The sequence below is a fragment of the Hypoxylon trugodes genome, assembly GCF_022578975.1.
Source record: "Hypoxylon trugodes strain CBS 135444 unplaced genomic scaffold F4822scaffold_5, whole genome shotgun sequence".
Lineage (NCBI taxonomy): Eukaryota > Fungi > Ascomycota > Sordariomycetes > Xylariales > Hypoxylaceae > Hypoxylon > Hypoxylon trugodes.
The window spans coordinates 2,412,661-2,432,245 of NW_026250020.1; the positions used below are offsets into that span (position 1 = coordinate 2,412,661).

Here is a 19,585-nt window from a genome sequence, read left to right on the forward strand (position 1 = left end):
CAACAGCAATGACTTTCCGTCCTAAAATTCCAAGATCTTTTTCTTCTCGTTCATTTGGTGGGTCCTGCTGGCGTTCGTTCCTGCGCTGCTTGCGCTCACGCTTGTGGGTTTGTCACAAAGAAAATTCCGATCAGAAGCTGAGATAATTACGGATGAAGGTACCTAGGTATTTAAGAGAATAATTGCAATTCAGGAAGTTCGAGGAAATAGTAAGATTATATACAGCTCATGGGTAGTAAGTTGAGGATCATTCCCGTACTTTCGAAGGCGGCAAACAGCATTCACAGTTGACGTGAACAGTTGGTATTTTTCCAGTGGGTGCCTGAAAGGCATTTAGCTTACCAAAGTATGTGCTCGAAGGTAATGGTCAACCCCTGCATGGCGGAGTATATCTAAATCATTTACAATAACTATCTAAATATTTCATTAAGTAGCACCTATCCATAATCGGGCTCTCAAGATCGGTACTATCATTTCAAAACGTCATAAGGGCTTTCATCCCGATCTAATAATAATCTAACCTAGGACCACAAAACATGACCCAATCGCCTTTCTATAGATATTACCTAGGTATACTGGGAAATCAATAAATTTGGATTGTTTTTTCTGTTATATCTTTGAATCCCAACGCCTCTCCAAGCATCATCCCATCGACATAGCATCCCCCGATAAGCCGATACGACTGCTCGAGGTTTTGCACATTGCCCTTCTGTAGGATGAATGGCACATCACCACCACGAATAATGCTCACAAGATCGCCTACTTTAGCATTGCCTGGCACGATGCCGCAGAACTTCCTCTTCGTTACCACAAATCTCCAGCCTGAAAGATTATCATCAAGCAACGAGGCAAAGCCCATGCATTTTTGGTGTCGAGTTATATACCCGCCAACAGAGACGTTCGCCGAATGGGAGTCATATAGCTTGCTTTAGTTTTTGTCTTTCTTTCTCTTGAATCCATCTTTCCTCAGCTGTTGTCGGAACGCTTGGTATGACCCGACAATATCAATTTCCCCCGAGACAGCAACCTTGGGATACATTGCACCAGCAATGGGTACCTTCCATTTCAACCCCTCTCGGCGGTCAGGGGGGTAATTTTCAGCTACTTCATCGACCATCGATTCGAGTTGTTGGAAATATTTTAAGCGCGCCTTCACGGTTCCGGAATTCGACCTGCTAATCTGTTCGATCTCATCTACGAGATAGCCCCGTGCGGTTAATAAATACGGCGATAAGCATCGTATATCACCATGTAGGTCTGCCGAAGCTTTATACTTAGCTCCTTGTTCACGAAGATCAGTAAGGCCATTGATTTTTGGCTTTGTTAAATCCGGAAGCCAAGAAGGAAGGGGTTCAGTTTGTGGACCCAGCCCGGCTCGATAGAGCAGTTGCAAGCCATAACCTTGGTCAACGAAGGCTTCCCCGAACCTGCAAGCAATTTCTTTGAAGGTAGTTTCGTGCCTATAATCTGGCCGAAACGCCCCGCGATCTCCGTCTGAAGCCAGACCTAGAAAAGCAAAGAAACGGTCACATTTCAGAGTCGAATTGACATAAGAAAACGTGTTCAAAAGCGCCATTAAGTTCCAGCGGGATCCGCGAGCTTCCCACCCCCGCATATTTGAAAGAGTCATAAAAGGCTCCCAAGAATTAGAAATATCCTCCTCAGGCGTTACTTCTCGCTGTACGACCATCATGGCGGCGTGGATTTCATTCCAGTCAACTATCCACTTTCCACATACGATACTAACGGTAGGTGCAACAACTGCCTCCTGTACTATCCACACGCGTCGAAACCACGTGTGATCGAAGGAGTGCTTAATGTTTATCCAAATCATATCGTCCAAATGTGGTGTGGGGCTGTCTTCCCAGAGGGCAGCAATTGGGGGCACGCTTTTTGGCCACTTCCTATAGTCGGTCCCGTATAAATCCTTAGCCTTGATCTGCAGTAATGTCTTAATGGCTTCATCGAAGCGTTCGCCCGCGCCGAAAAATGCCAAAGTCCGTGCTGCGTTTTGAAATATTTTTGGCAGAAGCAGGATTTGTTGTGCTTTTTCTGCTGCTTCCTCTTGGTTGAAGCAAATAGCATCGATCCAGAGGATTAGGGGGTTTTCCTCTTGGCGTATGTGCGTAAGAGCAATGTACAAACTTTCCCTTAAGGTGACAATACCCTCATGTGTGGATAGATACTGTTTTGATTGTTGGTCTGGACCCCACTCATATGAAAGCGTTCTATACGGACCGGCTTCCGTGAGATCGGTCCAAGGGCATGTGAAAATAGTTCCTTGAAGGGGGTCGTGCTTCTTGCCAGGGAATAGTATGAGTAACCGTAGTTCCTTAGCGCCTATGTACCCGTAAGTATATGGGCGATTATATTTGACTAGATTATTTGTAACAGGTTCCTTCCTGGGCATTGTTACGACTCTTTCCGCATCTGCCCATAATTGTTGATATCGGCTGGTCGATACCTGTCCAGGGTAGAATTGAGTCTAAAAAGAGGTGAGTAAACTGCGGCTGTTGATATTGATGTTAAGCGAATGACATTTGGTTCCGAGGGCTTGCTTACCTCCCGGGGATCGTCAATGGAAGCTTCGAACCTGAACCCGTCCTGTAGGACTAAACGGTTAAATATAAGGAGTTCCCATGGATCAATAATGAAATAAAATCTCGGGTTTGTATAAATGCCCGTAATTCGCACGAGGACTAATACGTCCTCCGAGGTTCTGCAAGCAGGCATTTTGGATTGAACAGATCTAGCAATCTGGAATCTTTGTATCTGAATATGAGGTCAGCATGTCCCACATATTATGATATGGCTTGTGGTGAAGAAAGAATTGTTGAAATAGCGAGAGAGGATCCTAAACGCAAGAAATCCCACTTACCCTCCTGATTTGGGACGAGCTCCAAACGAAAGAGGAGTTTCTATCGCCACCAGAGGCTGCAATTTCCAGATGATATACCAGAAAACTGCAATTCCATTGCGCTAGTTTTTCGTGACCAAGGCTGATAAGATGCTGTGTCATAGCTTTTGATATGGCTGGATCTCTCATAGTGAACGGTGATACATCTTTGTTAGCAAAAGGCGGCAGGCCGGCTCTGGTCCGAAGGTCACTGGTCCAATGGCGAAGCGGGTTGTAGGCTGTCCCCATAACGTGCGTAAAAAATAGAGAGCCCTACGTAAAATAAATTAGTACTTTGTTGTTATACTATACCTGAAGGCCCATAAATCCAAATACCATATGCTCTCCAAGGTACTCGAGATGCCTGCATGGATCCAATTGGGGTCCTCGAAAGCTCACACCTAAGGGGCGTATAGGATCTTCTGGCTGCTTCATATGAAGGTCTACAACTTGCATCACCGGCACAGATCTGTCGGAATCTGTATCGCGTCAGCTAGTACGAGTCGATTGGTCGGGTTGGTCATAGTCGATCTCATCATCAACAAAAGCCGAAGGGACCGTGAGCAAGTCCCCCGATCGAAGATTAGTGCCTCTGCTCTTGTAAACTTACGATAAGAAGTTATAAAATTAGTATTTCTACGTTGGAATCTAGTGGGGTATATACATATTGTCTTAATATGATAGCCTTCGACTCCGAAACGGGCTTGAACTCGATCAATATCAGGGTCGCTGAGCGCAATAGATAAAAGACACCGAGCTATAGGGTCATTAATGCCGCAATGGGCTGCGAGTAAATCCACAAGTTTGAGAGGTGCTAGTCGAGAAATGCTTCGCTTCTGAGTTGTGAATATCCTCAGCTCATGTTCTTGTTTTGGCGAAATGGCAAATTCACCCGGAACCGGACTCCCAATATGCTCAGGTTCATTTTTGTACTGGAATGCGTACGCTCGCGAAATTTGTTTAACTCTAATAACGGTTACGTTTTCTAACTGATACTTTATCGCGTCGTGATGGGGATTAGATTTGGGAACCAGCCTAGATGACGAATAAACTTGGTTAAAAGAGCTAGAAAATTCATACTGGGATAGGAAAAGGTATCGGCTAGCCTAAGTAGACTATGGATGGGTTTAATACTCACACTCGTAGAAAAACAGAACGATTTCGGATGAAATCAGTTTCTCGATGAGATACTACAAAACCGCCTAATAACTCCGATTTCATCGTGGCGAGTTTCGATAGCCTAAGAGAATTTAGTTGCCAAGCTTCGAGAAAATGCTCCAAAGTAGAAATGTCTTGGGCGTGCAACGCTAGAAGTGGAATTTTGCCATCGAAACTTTTTGCTAGATCAGGCCGATCGGCGATGAACCAAGAATCATTGCGGGTCAAAAGTTTGTCGAAGCCATTGTGGTTTGGCTTCTCCCTGATCGGGAAGATCGCCTTACTACGGATCGTTTTCAATAGCTTCCTAGCCTTCGAGGGACTCGTATCCCCTAAACTCTCGTTGATATCGGCGAAGATGCCTAAAATGTCTGATAATGTTGACGACTGCTTAATTGATCTCGCTTTTATGGCCAGGGCCCCGACACGGCGGTCACCGTGACCCATTATCCCAAGGAAGAGATCTTTGCTTGTGGGATATATGTTCCTGATATTTGTCCTCCTCTGTGCACATTCTGTGGCATTAAGCCAGGACTTCGAGTTCGTATCATATATTAACCGACACTTGTTAAATGCATCGCTTTTAAGTTGTCAGTCGATACATGATACTGGGAGTACTTTGATACTCACTCCACTGCTGACTCGTGATTATCATAGCGAGACTGAATTTGTTCATAAATGTAGGAAATAGTTTCGTATTCTGGTGAGCCTTGGTTTTGACAGATCGATTCCAGACACCTAATATAATACCATACATCATTCTCTACCTTGATACCGAAACAAGCTAGTCTGCGGCGTAGGGTCTTGTCCTCGGAGTTTGAGATGTCTAGAGAAGGAATCGGAAGTTCAAGCTCGTCGATCCTACTATCGAGCTTCGGAAGGACGGTTTTAGACAGAGGCGAAAACCCATGAACCGTCTGTACAATACTTGCCCCGATGTCTCTGATAAGAGACGCATTCGAACGTACCGCTTCCTCGTTCTGGGTTGTGGATACATCTAGCTCAATCCAGGGCGAGTAACTCTTCCAGTGGGAATGAAGAAGATCAATGATGTCCGAAATGGTGCATTCTTGGAGAAGGAACTTGAACTCTTCAGACAGATGGTAGACATATTTTGAATAACCACCTCGGAAAGATACTAATCGCGGGATGTCCGATAGATGTAGTGTCTTCACGAGGTAAGATTTCATAGTTTTTCCAATCTGGGCGGAAGATTGAGAAAAGTAGTCTCCAATTACTCGAAGATGAGGGTGGTAAGTTTTCGTGGCTTTAAAAGAGGAACCATCATCCACACCGTAGACATCCAATGACGATCCCTCGATTTGGTTACAATCGAAGGTCCATAGCTCCCTACGTAGTTCGATATCTTTATCTCCAATATCTTCAAGTAGCCACGCGCTAAAGCCATTATTCTTGGGGCGAGCCCGTTGCGGATTTATTTGGGTTATTTGGAGTGCGGCATACCGGGTCAGATCGTCGCCCCGGAACCCCGGGAGCTCAACGTCTGGGGTAAAAATGTAATCTTCGTGGATAACTGCGAACTTCTCACTTAATTTATCATAAACTCTGGTTGCCGACGATGTTTTCGAAAAGTCCCCTCGGATATATAGGTGGGACCCCTTGCACCGACCGCCATCAGACGTAGTAAACCACAAATCCACCTCGGTGCCGTCCGGCGGTAGCCACGAGGCTTCGAATAAGAATTTAGCATGCGAAATAAGTTCCTCTTGACTCAACTCATTAGGTCTGAACGATGATGATGCATGTGTATCAGCAATATGACGACACATTGCGGGTGTGTCAACTTCTGAGATGGAAAGCCTCTCAAACAGCATACGACGATGGGGCTGTGCTGCAGCTTCCGGGTCGACCACTTTGAAAACAGTGCTGACAGGGAAACGTGTGGCGTTGAACTTTTTAGAGAAGAAGACCGGATGTGAGTTTGGGGCTGCCCAACCCCCACCCAAAAGAGGGACGATAGGAAGTAACAATATTCTCTCCCACCCGCTTATGTCATCTATATGGCGATCTATAAGGGAAAGGAGAGCTTTGGCGAGTTTGGCATGCCATACTGAAGGCTTATCATGAAAACTTGCCGGGGATGCGGAAATCATAGATTCGAGATCCTCTAAGAACAACTCGTCGGTCAATTCGCGGACACCCAGGCTCAAAAGGGGATGGATTGTCCATGACGGATAGCTTGGCGACAAATATTTATTCTCTGTTTTCTCGTTATGGGTGAATGGGCGACCATCATCGTCCACGTATTTGGTGTAAAATAGCCTTCCTGGTGTGCATAGTGTCCCAGCCGATGACTCTACGACATTCCTCTGGCGTAGATGTCGTAAAATTGAATGGCTAGAAGGTTGAAAGAAGGATGTTACATCACTATTTGGGATGAAGTGAGGCCAATAATATTTGAATGAGCCTCCGTTGAAATTGTCAATTGCTTGAACGAACGCGTGGGCTAGGCCATCCCGAAGTGTCTGGTTCCAAGGGAGTGAAACATCAATGTGCGACCGATTCGCCGTCAGCAGAAAGTCTGCATTCACCAGGAACTAGACTTAATTAGCTTAATTTCCATCGCCTATGTGAGATGGATTGGAAGATTGCATACCCTTAGACCGTAATCGTTGATAGGCAACGTTGCATAAACATTATGGCTGCTTGGCTGGGGTTGCTTAGGGAGATCCGTGAGAGGGAAAGCAAGTTCTATTGAATAATGTGGCAATGGTCGCCTAGGCTCTATAGGAAAGTCATGAACTTGATACCCGATTGTGAGATATTGCATCTGACTGTTCCTTGTGGTAAGAATCGTGAGCAAATTCCCATTTTCACATGTGGTCATCTTCTGTAAATTCTCTTCATAGGATTGCTCCGGCCCTATAAGTACTCGCACCGTCACCCTTTGTATTTTTTTCAAGAATACGAGTAGTGCAGGGTCAAATGTTTTCAGTTTCTCGACTAGTTCATTTTCGTCGTAGTCATTCGAAACATTGTATAATTCAGATGCGATTCTGTCTGCAGCATGAACATCGAACCCACTGCTTTCAAAACAAATTGGGTACCTACAGATGGAGCAATTCTTGAACTTGAATAGCGAGCTCGTCATGGCCTTCGAGGCTGTGTTGACGCCTGATCTTCTCGACTAGGGACTTGGCCTCGCGTTCTACACCCGAGTTGGACGACATCCCTGGGCCACTAGCAGTACCTGTTCTAGTATGACACCTTGCGGTTGCTTAAGTAAAAGATATCTCTCTCCTACTACCAAGAAAGGGGGGGGAGGGGCGAAGATGTGGCTTTGCAACGAAGAGACACATTGCCGGGTTGCGAAATTATGAATAGCGTGTTCAAGAGTTATCGTCCTGACTTAGTTAGATATACTGCTATGGGATGGCTATGTTTGGGGGGCTATACCTCCTGACCTCCCAACCTTTGGCTTTTATGTTTTCCATATTCCGCCCAATGACATAATTTCATTATGAAGAGATTCCTGTCTGATTTCCATTTTAATTGAAGATATATTGTGATACGGATTATGGACCTATGAGGCAAGGGAATAGAATGTATGAGACTAGAGTACAGACTCGTGTACGTTAGGCAGAATTATCCGCCCAGGTAGTTATAAATGAGGCGTAGGTTCTAATACCTGGACTCGCTCGATAGTTGTTTTCTTACTGGTCGCCGTGAGTTAGTCAAGGAGGTTTTCACTGCTTGCTGGCTGACCTTTTGTCGTATTCAATACACTTTATACTCGGTACGTATTATATATGTACATGTACTTAGATATCTAGGTACTTAGGCAGAAGGGCGATTTTAGGGTCTATTATAGAAAAAGTTGGAGTAATTGATGAGGTAGGGTTCAGATTTAAACACTTGTCACAGTGCTCCGATAACGGTGGAGAAAAGTTTCGAGTAGAAGATGTTGTATTTTTTAGGTGTAAAGGTGTAAAAGCTCAAGGGTTTAAATACTTGATATAGTGTGCCGATAACGGTAATGAGTCGTACCTGCCCATCTCTGCCCATCTATCACATAGTCTTATTTGGTCAGTACCTACATAGGTACTCAGGTAGGTTAGGTACCTATGTAACTGTGCTATATATGTACCTAGATACCTAGGTATGTATGTACAGTGTTCTACTATGCACCGATTTAGTCTACACAACCACATTAAGTCAACTTATAAGGCATATATAGGTAGCTTAATGAGATCGCTATTTTGAATAACTAGGCTGAATAGTAGAATATTTATTTGTTTAGAGTTTGTCAATAAATAGGTACCTAGTCAACTTCATTGACTACCTGGGTGGTTAGTGATTCTACACCATCTTCAATTCATCCCTTACGTCAACCCTCGCAGCGAAAATGTAAACATTTCTGTGCCCTAGACTTATCTCTTCTCCCATGTGGCCTGTCTCAGACTTAACTCATTGGATCCCGAGCTGCTGAATTCCGATATATTCTCATTACTTTAGTCAGCTTTTAAATTCTATATATAAACTACCGAAGGTAATCCCTCAAAACGGCTACAAACTCATCATAGCTCTCGAAGGATTCACGAGTCTCGACCCAAACATCCTTCTTCACATCCCACCAAAGCCCGAGGCCGGGCAGCTAATCGTGCTATGCCCATGGCTAGGCGCCGCCGACAAGCACATCGCCAAATACGCCGAGATCTACCTCAAAATCGCTCCCAACGCAAGGATTCTCCTCCTTAAGTCCTATGTAGCGAGCATGATCAGCCCATACTCGACCCAAGAAAGCGCCATGAAGCCAGCCGAGCACGTAGTCTGCCAGGTCCTAGACGAGTGCGGCGGATCCGAAAGCGGAAATCCGGGTACTAAGCCCCGGATACTATTCCACATGATGTCGAACGGCGGAATCAACTCGGCGACAAACTTACTCCGCGTCCTCGAGCGGAGACTCGGGAAACCTTTGCCTTTGGTCGGATTGATTTGCGACAGTGTTCCGACCGGGGCTTCCTACATGAAAACGCGTCGAGCTTTCATGTATTCCTTCCCGGCCCGCTTTCCGGTTAATCTGATTTCCTCCGCGGTTATACACGTTCTCATATCCCCCCTTTATATATCAATCGCCATGGGCCGATATGAGGCCCCCGAAGACTATTGGCGAAAATCAATTTTGGATGAGAAGCTCATCGATAGTAAGAGAATTTGCTATGTCGCATCTAAGGCCGATAAAATGATCGATTGGAGGGATGTCTTGTCGCACGCGGAACAAGCACGCCCGAAGAACTGGGAGGTTAAAGAGTTCATGTTTGAAGAGACCCCTCACTGTAACCACATCAGTAAATATGAGAGCATCTATATCAATGCTGTTGCTGATATGTGGGAGAACAATAAGCACTGATATTCGCTGTTAGTAAGCGCAATTCTCGGAGCAAAGACCAAGAGACCTTATATATCACTTGGACCAGTTATCATCTCTGAGAGGCTCGGATAAGATGGTGTGGTAATTGGGTATATTTTTAGTTTCCCATCCAATAGACTTACACTATTTCGAATATATGCAACTTTTACCATTCTTAAAGACCCATTTTGAGAGCCTGTGCCATTAGTTTCATACCATGTCATGGGGCAGTTTTATCTCTCCAACCTTTTCTATGCTCCGGGTCAATTGCGGGTTTCACCGCATTATTACCGAATTTCCACACCTAGTTTCTCAACAAGGGCGCGAGTGACCTTGTTATGAAGATCATTCGTCTCGGTGTTAGTCAACGTCCGCTCAAGACTACGGTAGTTGATTCTGTAGCATATGCTCTTCCTACCGGTCTTCGGGTGCGTGAACTCATCCTGTAACTTGACATCCTCAACCACATCACCAGCCACGCTGCGCACGATCTCCATAAAATCATTCTCATGAAAGTCATGTACGTTGGCCTTAGTATTACCCCCAGCAGCAGACGACGACTTCAACCAGAACGACACATCCTTAGAGCAGATGGGGTATTTGGAGAAGGGTGCAAAACGCTTTAGCGAATTCAGGTCATCCGACACGCCCCTAAATTGGTTTAGGAAGCGTTCATCTTGCGACCAGAACAAGCGGATATCTGGGATCTGGAAGAGCAGCATGGCGATCCTTTCCAGGCCAATGCCAAAAGCCCAGCCTAACTGGTTTGGTACACCAGCGTTGATGTATAGGTCCTGCTTGACCACGCCGCAGCCAAGTACTTCAAGCCAGCCTCCGCTATAGTATACTTCAAGTTCCCACGAGGGACTCGTGAAGGGGAAGTACGCCTCAACCCATCTAACCTGAAGCGGCTCATCCACAAAGTTAGGATCAGCCCTTATAGCAGCCGCCTTGGCACGGGTGAATATCTCGACAACCATAAGCTCGAGCGATCTTTTTAGATGGGCAGCTATAGCTTCTGCCTCTGCCGGCGAGTGGTGGTCCGTCTGCCGAGGATTCCTCTCGTCGTGGAAAGGGGGGTCAGGGTCCTGCACCTGGATATTGTGGCTCGGGAGTTTTTCTAGGTCCGACCAGACAGCCGCGGCGACGTCTCCATTGGGTACCTTGGCGCGGTCCCACGACCGCGCACCCTCCATCTGGTGGAATATGGGGTAATGGCTCCTGTCGATTTCATCGCGGCGGTAGACGTCGGCGCTGATCAGGTAGCCATCGCTGAGGTTCGCTCGGAATACGTCCGCTTGATGGGCGCTTGTGTGTGTTCGTAGTAACGTCTCGCTGTTCACGTAATACGTATCCGTTTTCGCTCGTCCAGGGTGATCTTTTGGGAATCCGAGAGAGTCGAAGTTCTGGTGTGTGGTGACGACAGGATTGAAATCATTGTGATACTTGTAGGTAGGCGCTGGAAATACGGACTCGATGATCTGTCGGGTTATATATACGGGATGGTCTTTTTGTAGATGTAATCGGCGGGGGACTTGATCGATGATATTCTGAGGTACATTGAACCAGGAATCTGTCTTGTACGAAGTGCCATTGATCGTTGTGGAGGTTGAATTTGCTCGGTGTTGCAGAGCTGGGGTGGCTAGCAGCACAGATAAATTAGAACAGCTGTGGTTTCTGGCACTTCATAGCCAATTAGACGCACCTCCCGACACCACCCCGCAACGATTTATTCGTACTAAAAGAGGGGAAGCGCAGCCATTCACTCCGTTAACAATTGAGGGGTTTGTTCTTCTTATTCGAAGACACGATATGGTAAGCCTACTCGTCCACATCATTGCGCATGAGAGGTGGCTTCAGGATGATGTTTGTTGCTGCTTAAGCTTAAGCTAAAGCTTTGAGGCTCTTGCAGAATTGAATCCCAGAAAAATCCGAGAAAATCCGCAACCTTACCCAGATCGGCAGGAACGATGTGTATTGGGTACCTACCACATCCAGTGTAACCAATGAGCTACACCCTATTAGGTCAAGTCTCTGGAACCATGCGGCGGAAGTAACCCTGATGTTTAGCTGATGTTAGGCTGCATGAAGATCGAACCATATGTACCTGGGTACAAACTACCAAACAAATTCGATGCTACTCGCTCGACCAACCGTGAGGCTATGTTAAAAAAAACCATCTCCAGTTTTTTCTCGGGCGAAAAACCGCCGTCCGAGAAAAAACAATTACCGGTTCAGCCGAAGCGCTGTGAGTCGACCGACTTATTTCTTTTCGCTTTCTCGTTGGATTTTTGGATGACTGCATCAAATCCCGTCTTGTTTGTTAGCCGCCAACTTTTTCTCCGAGCTAGGTAATATATCAATTGCACCATTCTTTATGGCTTGGGCTCGCTTCATTTGGTAGGTGACTATATCGTTAAATTTCTTACTATTACTCTGGTTTTCTCAGATTTTTTTCTACGAATATAGGCACGGCGACAACAGTAAGCAGGACATAGGGATGGTGCTTTCTGTCCACTCATTCTCCGAGTTACGCCCCCCTTTAGTGTAGTAGTATTCCTAAGACAAAATGGAATCCGTTACTACACCCCGATCCACCTCCAATGAGCCGCCGGTCACCGCCGCCGCTGCTGCCAAGCCTAAGCTTCTAGAGAAGAAAAAGAAATCCTTACCACACGAGAGGATATCTTATCCCTTCTGGTTCGGAGGTAGCGCAAGCAGCTTCGCTGCATGTGTGACGCATCCGCTCGATCTCGGTATGTACGAAATTTTTGCCCATCTGTTCAGCCCTACGAAAACGAGTTAGACCGAGCCAAACCCACTAACGGATGACGTATCGGTGTAGTCAAAGTACGGCTCCAACTACGATCCGGCGATGCGCCGAAGAATATGAGCGGTACCTTTATGCATATCGTGCGATCGCAAGGTGTTCTCGGACTTTACAATGGCTTATCGGCGTCCCTGCTCCGACAGATGACGTACTCAACGGTTCGTTTCGGTGTATACGAAGAATTGAAGAGGCGGGCCACTGCCGACGGCTCGAAACCCTCGCTCCCACTACTTATCGGGCTATCGACGTTCTCGGGATTCCTCGGTGGTATATCCGGTAATGCTGCCGATGTGACCAACGTTCGCATGCAGCAGGACGCTGCCCTACCGGAGGCCCAACGCCGCCACTATAAGCATGGTCTGGACGGCATGTTTCGCATGCTGCGAGAGGAGGGTGTGCGTAGTTGGTTTCGAGGTGTATGGCCCAACAGTACTCGCGCCGCACTCATGAACGCCAGTCAACTTGCCTCCTACGACACCTTCAAGGCATGGCTCATGACCTACACTCCTCTGGGTGATACTACAACAACCCACTTTGCTAGTTCTCTACTCGCTGGTTTTGTGGCTACTACGATATGTTCCCCGGTGGATGTTATCAAGAGCCGGGTAATGAGTACCAGCCACCAGCAAGGTATTGCTCACCTACTAAGCGAGATCTATGCCAAGGAGGGCATAAAGTGGATGTTTAAGGGATGGGTGCCAGCCTTTTTGAGATTGGGACCGTAAGTTTTTATCCGGCTTACTAAGAATATCCCCTTTTCCCGATGACTAATTGCGAAATATAGGCAAACGATATGTACATTCCTATTCCTAGAAGCACACCGCAAGGTTTATAGACGATTCAAGGGAATCGAAGATTAAGTTCGCCTGCATATACATATACCTACAACTACATAAAGACGATACTCGATACAGCAGACCTTATAGAAAGGGGGCATGGATCTAGAAGTTTATACCAGAAAGAATGACGGCGTTTGGAATTATTGAATTTCCGCATTACCACAGGCGTTGGGGCGGCATGTCGCACTTTTAGCTAGACGATGGCGAGATAGGGTATAGCGCTTTATTTTGCTTACGAATAAACTGCCTGATGAAATCCTTCGGTTGACCTTTTTAAAACGCATGCATGTATTTGATTAGAGGGGCACAAATTACTCGTGAAAATGCAATGTCCTCATCCCCTATTGTGAGGTACCCTGAACTCCTGAACAATGCAGCTCAAGAAAACCTATCTTGAGTAAACCAAACCCTCCTGCTTTTTCTACGGGACGACTCTTTCGCATCGTACAACTCCTGAACCACCTCTAAAAGAAGGCCAAAACGCTAAGGCTCTTATGCGATGGGTTCTTTCAGCAAGAAAACGTTTAACTCCAGCCGTTCGAACCCGAGTTGCCATAGGGTGTGGTTCCATAGGCTGTCGCTCCGCCGCCCCAAGTACTAGCACCTCCGGTGTTACCGTAAGGTGTACTATAACCACCATCCAAGTATCCGGCTCCTCCATCAATCGGATCGGGGCTGCGGCCGCCCCCATAATCACCATTCATTCCCTCGCTTTCTCCGAGACCATGGATAAGACCGGCCAGCTTGCGTTGTAGCTCCTTCACGCCCTCCAAGATGATGGTGTCCGACTGAATATTGCCAATACCCTCAACCTCGAAGTAAAATCGGTTTGGTTCAGCGTCGTAGTCGAACGGCTCACCCTCGGCAGGCGGCTCTTCCAGTTCAGCGTACTTCGACTTAGGCCTACCGACAGTTAATTCGCTTTCAAAAAGGAACAAGAACTACAAGACTAACCATTCAGACGCAGCATCTTGTTCGTACCAAAGATCTAAATGGTGCAAACGATTGTGAGGGTCATACTCGAAGCCAATAGCGGCAGTCGGAGACCATTTAGCATGCTCCTTGGCAATGCCCTTCTTCGCAATACAGGTGAGCTTCAGCTCTTGACCCTTACGAAGCTTGCAGATAAGAGAACCAAGCCGCTCCGGATCCGTGATGACGGGGTTGCCAATCTGCGAAGTAGGTCGGTCAATACCAACTATGAGGTCACGCGCGTAAACCTTCATAACCTCGTCTGTGGTGCATTTAGCGTGGAGTGTTAAAGTGACACTGCATCGGCCGCAGTTTTGGTCGCAATCGCAATCTCGGGAGTAATTAAGTTGGTCGATTTCGCTTGAGTCCAGGGGAATCAATCCTAGTCGGTGGGAGATGAATTCGTCGGCTAGGACAGAGGTGTTCTCTTCAATCTCGACGAGATCGATCGCGACGGTAGGAACTTCGGCGTGCATGACGCGACGGATGGAGTTCGCGAGGGACAGGTCAACATTGCTAAGCTCAAAATCGACGTGGTAGTTATCCGCCTGCGAAAAAAATCATCAGAAAGATCCAAAGTATAAGACAATGGTACGATGGAGATCGCCTACAGCTGACACCTGTATCTTAGGGCCCAACTCATCCCTCAAGTCTGTGTCCATCATTGTGTCATAATCCATTGTTGCGACGGGTGAGCACGACCAGCTCTGATGATGTTAAAAATCAAGAACGATATGAACTAAATAAAAAGAGATATTGCGGTGTAGATGCCGTATTCCGTCGGAAATGGCAGCGCGATCGTGTTGTTGAAAGGATTGTTTCGTCTCTTCAACCTTCAATGGGAAATGTTGAAAGAGTGATGGAGGCATTGGTAAATTTCCGAGGCTGAAAGATTTCTAATATTTCCTTACTGCGCACAACAGGCGGTGCGCTATACCAAAAGAGGCAAAGCGTGAAGCCTTTTAGCGTCAAGCACGCTAAAGAAGGTACCTGAGCTTAAGCGCACGGTATGCAAGGCTGAAATGGTCCGCAAATCAAAAAAGCTACATGGGTACTTTTATACTTGCAAAACAAATCCTGGGAATGTCAGGATGACGTATGTGCGAACTACGCTTGCAGGCATGCACATATCAGAAAAGTAAAGGCTGTAGGTGGGTTACTACGCAGAAAATAGAGCTTTAAGCACAAAGCCAGATTCTCAATGTGTCAGGTACCTGGGTATCTAAACCAATCAGTCGAATGAATTATACCCTTAATCATTCCCAAATCAACCCGAGTAGATCATGCATCTCCAATGCGACGCACCAATCATCTTCGCAACCCTAGACAAGCTAGAGATAGCAATGAAAATTTCGCATCACCTGGAGGCAGTGTAATACCAGGGACACATTGAGAATGATCATGGGCAAGCCCAGAGGATACACCCCCTTTTTATAAAAATTAGAATAATCAGAGATTGAGCCACTATGTGACTCTTCCAGAGATTAAACTGAAAAGAACAGATACTACACTTGATCTAAGCCAAAAGGCAAAGAGAGCTGAAGAAGAAAAGAAATAGATCTCAGGGACCGGAGCACGAATCTCAAATATTTAAATCAACTCTAGAGCGGTGAAGCACGGCAGAAACATGTTTGCCCCACCATGCCACCGACTTTTGTCACTTGACAGGGGCCGTTTAGTGCCGTCTATCGGATAAGTGGCACGGTGCGGCTAATGGGGCAAGCCCGCCCAGAGCTACTTCCGTAGGCCAAAAATTTATTTGCACAAGCTATTGCCTCCATCATTGAATCTAAATATTCGTTAGCACTCTCATGCGATCCCTCAATTTTCTCCCTCACATTCTTCATTCTTCATTCCTCATACCCGTCAATATGTTAAAACAAGCCCTTTCCAGATCATCCAGAGCCATTTCATCGAGCTCAAGGACAATTGCACAACGACCCATAATACGATCGCAATTCTCCCCAGCGCCTTTAAATTCCCTACGATCCGGACTCCCCACAAGCACAAGATGGTATAGCGACCAAACAGAATCCGCAGCGAAGAAGGAAGGGGAAGGCCCAACCTCACAAGTGGAAGCTAAAGATGGCGAGACTGTCAATGCGCCGTCGGACGCTGAGGCGGAATTAAAGAAAAAGCTAGAAACCAAGGAAAAAGAAGTCGTTGACTGGAAGGTGGGGGCATCCAATGCGCCGCAACATAGATCGAGCTAGAAGTCTAACAACTCTTGTAGGACAAATACCTTCGATCAGTAGCTGACTTCCGCAACCTTCAAGACCGAACGCAAAGGGAGATGAAGGCGGCACGCGATTTTGCTATTCAAAAGTTCGCCAAGGACTTAGTTGATAGCGTCGACAACCTCGACAGAGCTCTAACGATGGGCCAAGAGAAGATTAAGGCAACAGCAGAGGAGAACAAGAACGAGGATCTGATGAATTTCTACGAAGGTGTCAAGATGACCGAAACCAATATGCTCCAAACTCTAGCGAAACACGGCTTGGAACGGTTCGACCCCGAGGGCGAAAAATTCAACCCCAACGAGCACGAGGCTACCTTTATGACGCCAATACCCGATAAGGAGGACAACACTGTCTTCCACGTCCAGCAAAAAGGATTCAAATTGAACGGAAGAGTGCTCCGTGCCGCCAAGGTTGGCGTGGTCAAGAGCCAATAAACGATGCTAACGAAAAAATTATTACTTTTATCTGTGTATATTACGAAAAGACCTTGTACACCACCACCACGACGATGGGGCCGGCGTTGGGTAATGTATATAAAAATGCTCCTCTCATGAAAAAAAGGCGGCTGGCGGAGACGAATATTTAACGTCTTAGTATACATGCATGGCATGGCATGGCTGTTAAAAATCAAGCAGCTTCTCGATCTAGATGGGGTCTAAGGGATGTCATATTGCGTAGAGCGGGTTTGGACTTCATCAGGTCACCGAGGCCTGCAATTTAATGAATAAGTACCTCCTTTTAAACGTCTTTGTCATTTGGGATTCAAGGTACGCAAATAATGCCTATTGTGTATCATTTCGCGCGCTTAAAAAGGTTATTCTATTGTTCAACGTGGATTGTGTTTATTTAGGTTATTTGTTGGAAGAATACAAATACCTACGAATAAACGCCCAGGCAACTTGAAATTTAACCTTGACAAAGGTTTGCAAATTTACCTAGGTACTTATAATTTCTCTGGTACTCAGTCATTGGACTTGAAGGTTCAGACTTGCATGAACCCAACCAACATAGACCCGGTCGGATTCGGGGTCGGTACCTCTTTACCAATCCAATCGGGCTCGAAGCAAATGGTAGCCTGAATTTTACTCTCGACACCAACATTTCCTCTAATCTCATCCTGCAATTCGAGATCATCAATTAATCCATTGAACGGAAACCTCGCGCAATCATGTCGCTAGCTCCGGCTGTTACCAGAGATGGATTCGCCTACGCCGGGGACCTCTTCGCCGAAGCGAGCGGTCACAATCGGCACCGGCGCGCCACAGTAGCGGAGCTCAAGGACCATTTCAAGTCCGGCAATGAGAAGGATCACCCCGCTCATTGGTTTGAGGCTCAACTCATCCATTACGGTCTTCAGCCTTCCAAGACCAAAGCAGTAGCTCGTATGCGTCTTTACGATGCCGTCAACGGAGGAAAGCTATCAATTCCCACCCACATCAAGCAACTCGAGTCAGACCTAAAGAGAGAATGGACCAAGAACGAACGCGACGCCAAGAAGGCCCTTTCAGCCCCTGCTGCTACTACTACTACCAAGTCCACCAAGCGCAAGGCCGAGGCTTCTTATGTTGATTTGACTGTTAACGTTGGCGATGTAAACATCACCGTCTCAGCCGGTAACGCCAAGAAGAAGGCAAAGACCACAGCTACGACTGCAAAACCTTCAACCCCCACCAAATCTCCGAAGAAAGCCGCTGAGCCTAAGGCCAAAGCCACCCCAAAGCCCAAGACTGCCAAGATGATGCCGCTTAAAGCGGCCTTGAAGACACCTACTAATCAGAAGCTTGATACTATCCCGTCTTCGTCCCTCGTTTCTCCAACCCGCCCGAAGCAGACAGCTCGTCGCGGTGGTCTTCATCAGGGACCTGGCCGAGCAGCACCTAGGATCCCCGCATCCAGCCCCGCGCCGTCTCGTCCCAAACAAACCGCGCGCCGAAGCGGCGCATTCTCAGCTCGCGGTCGAATTCCAGGTCCCTCCAGCAGCCCCGGCACGCACTACCACGTCATCGACTCCGACTCGAACGAAGACCGAGGCCCGCCTCCCCCGTACAGCGAGTACCCCAGCCACGACGACAGCGACAACGACTTCACCATGCACTCACGCAACTTACGTCCCCTAGGTCTACTCAACGGTCGCTACCATATGGACTGCCCCTACGTAGCCGAGCAATGGGACTACGACAGCTTCTCGCTCGTCTTAACCCTCAGCGGCACCGAACTTCTAGGCCGTTTCGACTTCGGCGTAATCACCGGTGTCCTGCGCCTCCCGCAACGCCCTTGGCAGTCCTCACTTGAGAGTCTACAGTTCCGCTGGCGCGGACGCGAGGACGAGGGTCCGATTATATACGGAGACCAACACACCGGCGAGATCCGCTTCCTCGGAGACGGCCGGATTGAGGGTGAGATTGATTACATGGGGGGCATTAAGTTCACCGGCGATAGGGCTCCTGGACAGGGCACGCGAAGTGGGATTGATGCGCAGACCCTGAAGAATGAGTGGGAGAGTTATAATGAGAGCGAGTACGAGGCAGAGAACCGCGGACGCTGGTGAGTGCGGGGTTTGAGAGAGTGGCGTTTTGTGCTACGTCTTGTCGATTCGATTTCAGGGCTTAGGGACGATGCTTCTGTAATCTCGGGCGGAGATTCGGAGTTACTATTTGTCTATATAACTCCGAAGTCCGGATTTTGCATCCTGTTCAGGTTTCTATAGGCCAACGAGACCGGCGAATTTGTTGTTTGTGTTAGGGATCATCCATGCGGGCATTTGGGATTTGCGGATATTGTTTCTCTACTTATACTTGATGTACACTTGTAAAAGAAAAAAACCCATGTTGTGATGTGGCGCCTTTTTCTCCGTATTCCGGGAGATTTGTGAGTAGCATTCTGGTAACTAAGTCTGTCCCGATTCTCTATTGCCATTTTGATGGATTTTCCTACCAGTATTTTTGTGATGATATTCAATCGTCTTACCACGGTTCACATGTTCACTTATGTAAGCATAAATAGGGGTAGGGGATTGAAGGAAATTGACATTAATTAGTACAATTGTCGAAGCCTATGGCCCAACGAGAAATACTATCATACAATTTTTTTTTCTAATTTTCTTTTCTTTCACACCCCAACACAACTCACACGAATGGGATGGGGTGAAGACGATAGACCTCATAACGATCGGCAAAAAAAGCAATCGTATATCTCCAGCGACTGATTGTTTTTCTTTTTATGAATTTTGTTCCATGCGAGGATATCCCTGTACAGGGAAGCTGGGTTGGAGAAATTGAA

General features: G+C 46.9%; 7 protein-coding genes across 7 annotated transcripts; 4 read left to right on the plus strand and 3 right to left on the minus strand.

The window, feature by feature from the left end:
• Positions 1-928: 928 nt before the first annotated feature.
• On the minus strand, positions 929-7,245 carry F4822DRAFT_443674 (uncharacterized protein; the record flags this gene model as incomplete). Its single annotated transcript, XM_051463135.1, has 9 exons — positions 929-2,485; positions 2,563-2,772; positions 2,879-3,169; positions 3,233-3,375; positions 3,507-3,931; positions 4,035-4,634; positions 4,685-6,612; positions 6,672-7,071; positions 7,127-7,245. The coding sequence occupies 9 exons, from the start codon at positions 7,243-7,245 to the stop codon at positions 929-931; spliced, it is 5,673 nt and encodes a 1,890-aa protein (XP_051314659.1).
• A 1,021-nt stretch (positions 7,246-8,266) lies between these two features.
• F4822DRAFT_261362 (uncharacterized protein) lies at positions 8,267-9,569 on the plus strand. Its single transcript, XM_051454578.1, has one exon. The coding sequence runs from the start codon at positions 8,790-8,792 to the stop codon at positions 9,423-9,425; it is 636 nt and encodes a 211-aa protein (XP_051314660.1). The 5' UTR covers positions 8,267-8,789; the 3' UTR covers positions 9,426-9,569.
• A 21-nt stretch (positions 9,570-9,590) lies between these two features.
• Positions 9,591-11,380, minus strand: F4822DRAFT_261408 (phenylalanyl-tRNA synthetase). Its single transcript, XM_051454580.1, has 3 exons — positions 11,131-11,380; positions 9,672-11,067; positions 9,591-9,621 (listed from the first exon to the last, which is right to left on the minus strand). The coding sequence occupies exons 1-2, from the start codon at positions 11,261-11,263 to the stop codon at positions 9,713-9,715; spliced, it is 1,488 nt and encodes a 495-aa protein (XP_051314661.1). The 5' UTR covers positions 11,264-11,380; the 3' UTR covers positions 9,591-9,621; positions 9,672-9,712.
• Positions 11,381-12,269: 889 nt separating this feature from the next.
• On the plus strand, positions 12,270-13,310 carry F4822DRAFT_404306 (mitochondrial carrier). The gene has a single exon (XM_051458186.1). It carries the CDS (start codon positions 12,315-12,317, stop codon positions 12,978-12,980), a length of 666 nt encoding a protein of 221 aa, XP_051314662.1. The 5' UTR covers positions 12,270-12,314; the 3' UTR covers positions 12,981-13,310.
• On the minus strand, positions 13,300-14,934 carry F4822DRAFT_261370 (insert subdomain of RNA polymerase alpha subunit). The gene is made up of 3 exons (XM_051454579.1): positions 14,678-14,934; positions 14,049-14,614; positions 13,300-13,997 (listed from the first exon to the last, which is right to left on the minus strand). Exons 1-3 carry the CDS (start codon positions 14,744-14,746, stop codon positions 13,619-13,621), a joined length of 1,014 nt encoding a protein of 337 aa, XP_051314663.1. The 5' UTR covers positions 14,747-14,934; the 3' UTR covers positions 13,300-13,618.
• A 1,003-nt stretch (positions 14,935-15,937) lies between these two features.
• On the plus strand, positions 15,938-16,740 carry F4822DRAFT_429506 (GrpE-domain-containing protein; the record flags this gene model as incomplete). Its single annotated transcript, XM_051461112.1, has 2 exons — positions 15,938-16,240; positions 16,300-16,740. 2 exons carry the CDS (start codon positions 15,938-15,940, stop codon positions 16,738-16,740), a joined length of 744 nt encoding a protein of 247 aa, XP_051314664.1.
• Positions 16,741-17,066: 326 nt separating this feature from the next.
• On the plus strand, positions 17,067-19,040 carry F4822DRAFT_261508 (uncharacterized protein). Its single transcript, XM_051454581.1, has 2 exons — positions 17,067-17,073; positions 17,157-19,040. The coding sequence occupies exon 2, from the start codon at positions 17,475-17,477 to the stop codon at positions 18,852-18,854; it is 1,380 nt and encodes a 459-aa protein (XP_051314665.1). The 5' UTR covers positions 17,067-17,073; positions 17,157-17,474; the 3' UTR covers positions 18,855-19,040.
• The last annotated feature ends 545 nt before the right edge of the window (positions 19,041-19,585 follow it).

Coding starts and splice junctions, on each gene's coding strand:
- F4822DRAFT_261362 (XM_051454578.1), top strand. CDS start 8,790: ATGATCAGCCCATACTCGACCCAAGAAAGCGCCATGAAGCCAGCCGAG.
- F4822DRAFT_261408 (XM_051454580.1), bottom strand. CDS start 11,263: ATGATGTGGACGAGTAGGCTTACCATATCGTGTCTTCGAATAAGAAGA. Junction 11,068..11,130: donor TTGCGGGGTGGTGTCGGGAG/GTGCGTCTAATT, acceptor CTGTGCTGCTAG/CCACCCCAGCTCTGCAACAC.
- F4822DRAFT_404306 (XM_051458186.1), top strand. CDS start 12,315: ATGAGCGGTACCTTTATGCATATCGTGCGATCGCAAGGTGTTCTCGGA.
- F4822DRAFT_261370 (XM_051454579.1), bottom strand. CDS start 14,746: ATGGATTATGACACAATGATGGACACAGACTTGAGGGATGAGTTGGGC. Junction 14,615..14,677: donor CTAAGATACAGGTGTCAGCT/GTAGGCGATCTC, acceptor TTTTTTTCGCAG/GCGGATAACTACCACGTCGA. Junction 13,998..14,048: donor CAAGATGCTGCGTCTGAATG/GTTAGTCTTGTA, acceptor AACTGTCGGTAG/GCCTAAGTCGAAGTACGCTG.
- F4822DRAFT_261508 (XM_051454581.1), top strand. CDS start 17,475: ATGTCGCTAGCTCCGGCTGTTACCAGAGATGGATTCGCCTACGCCGGG.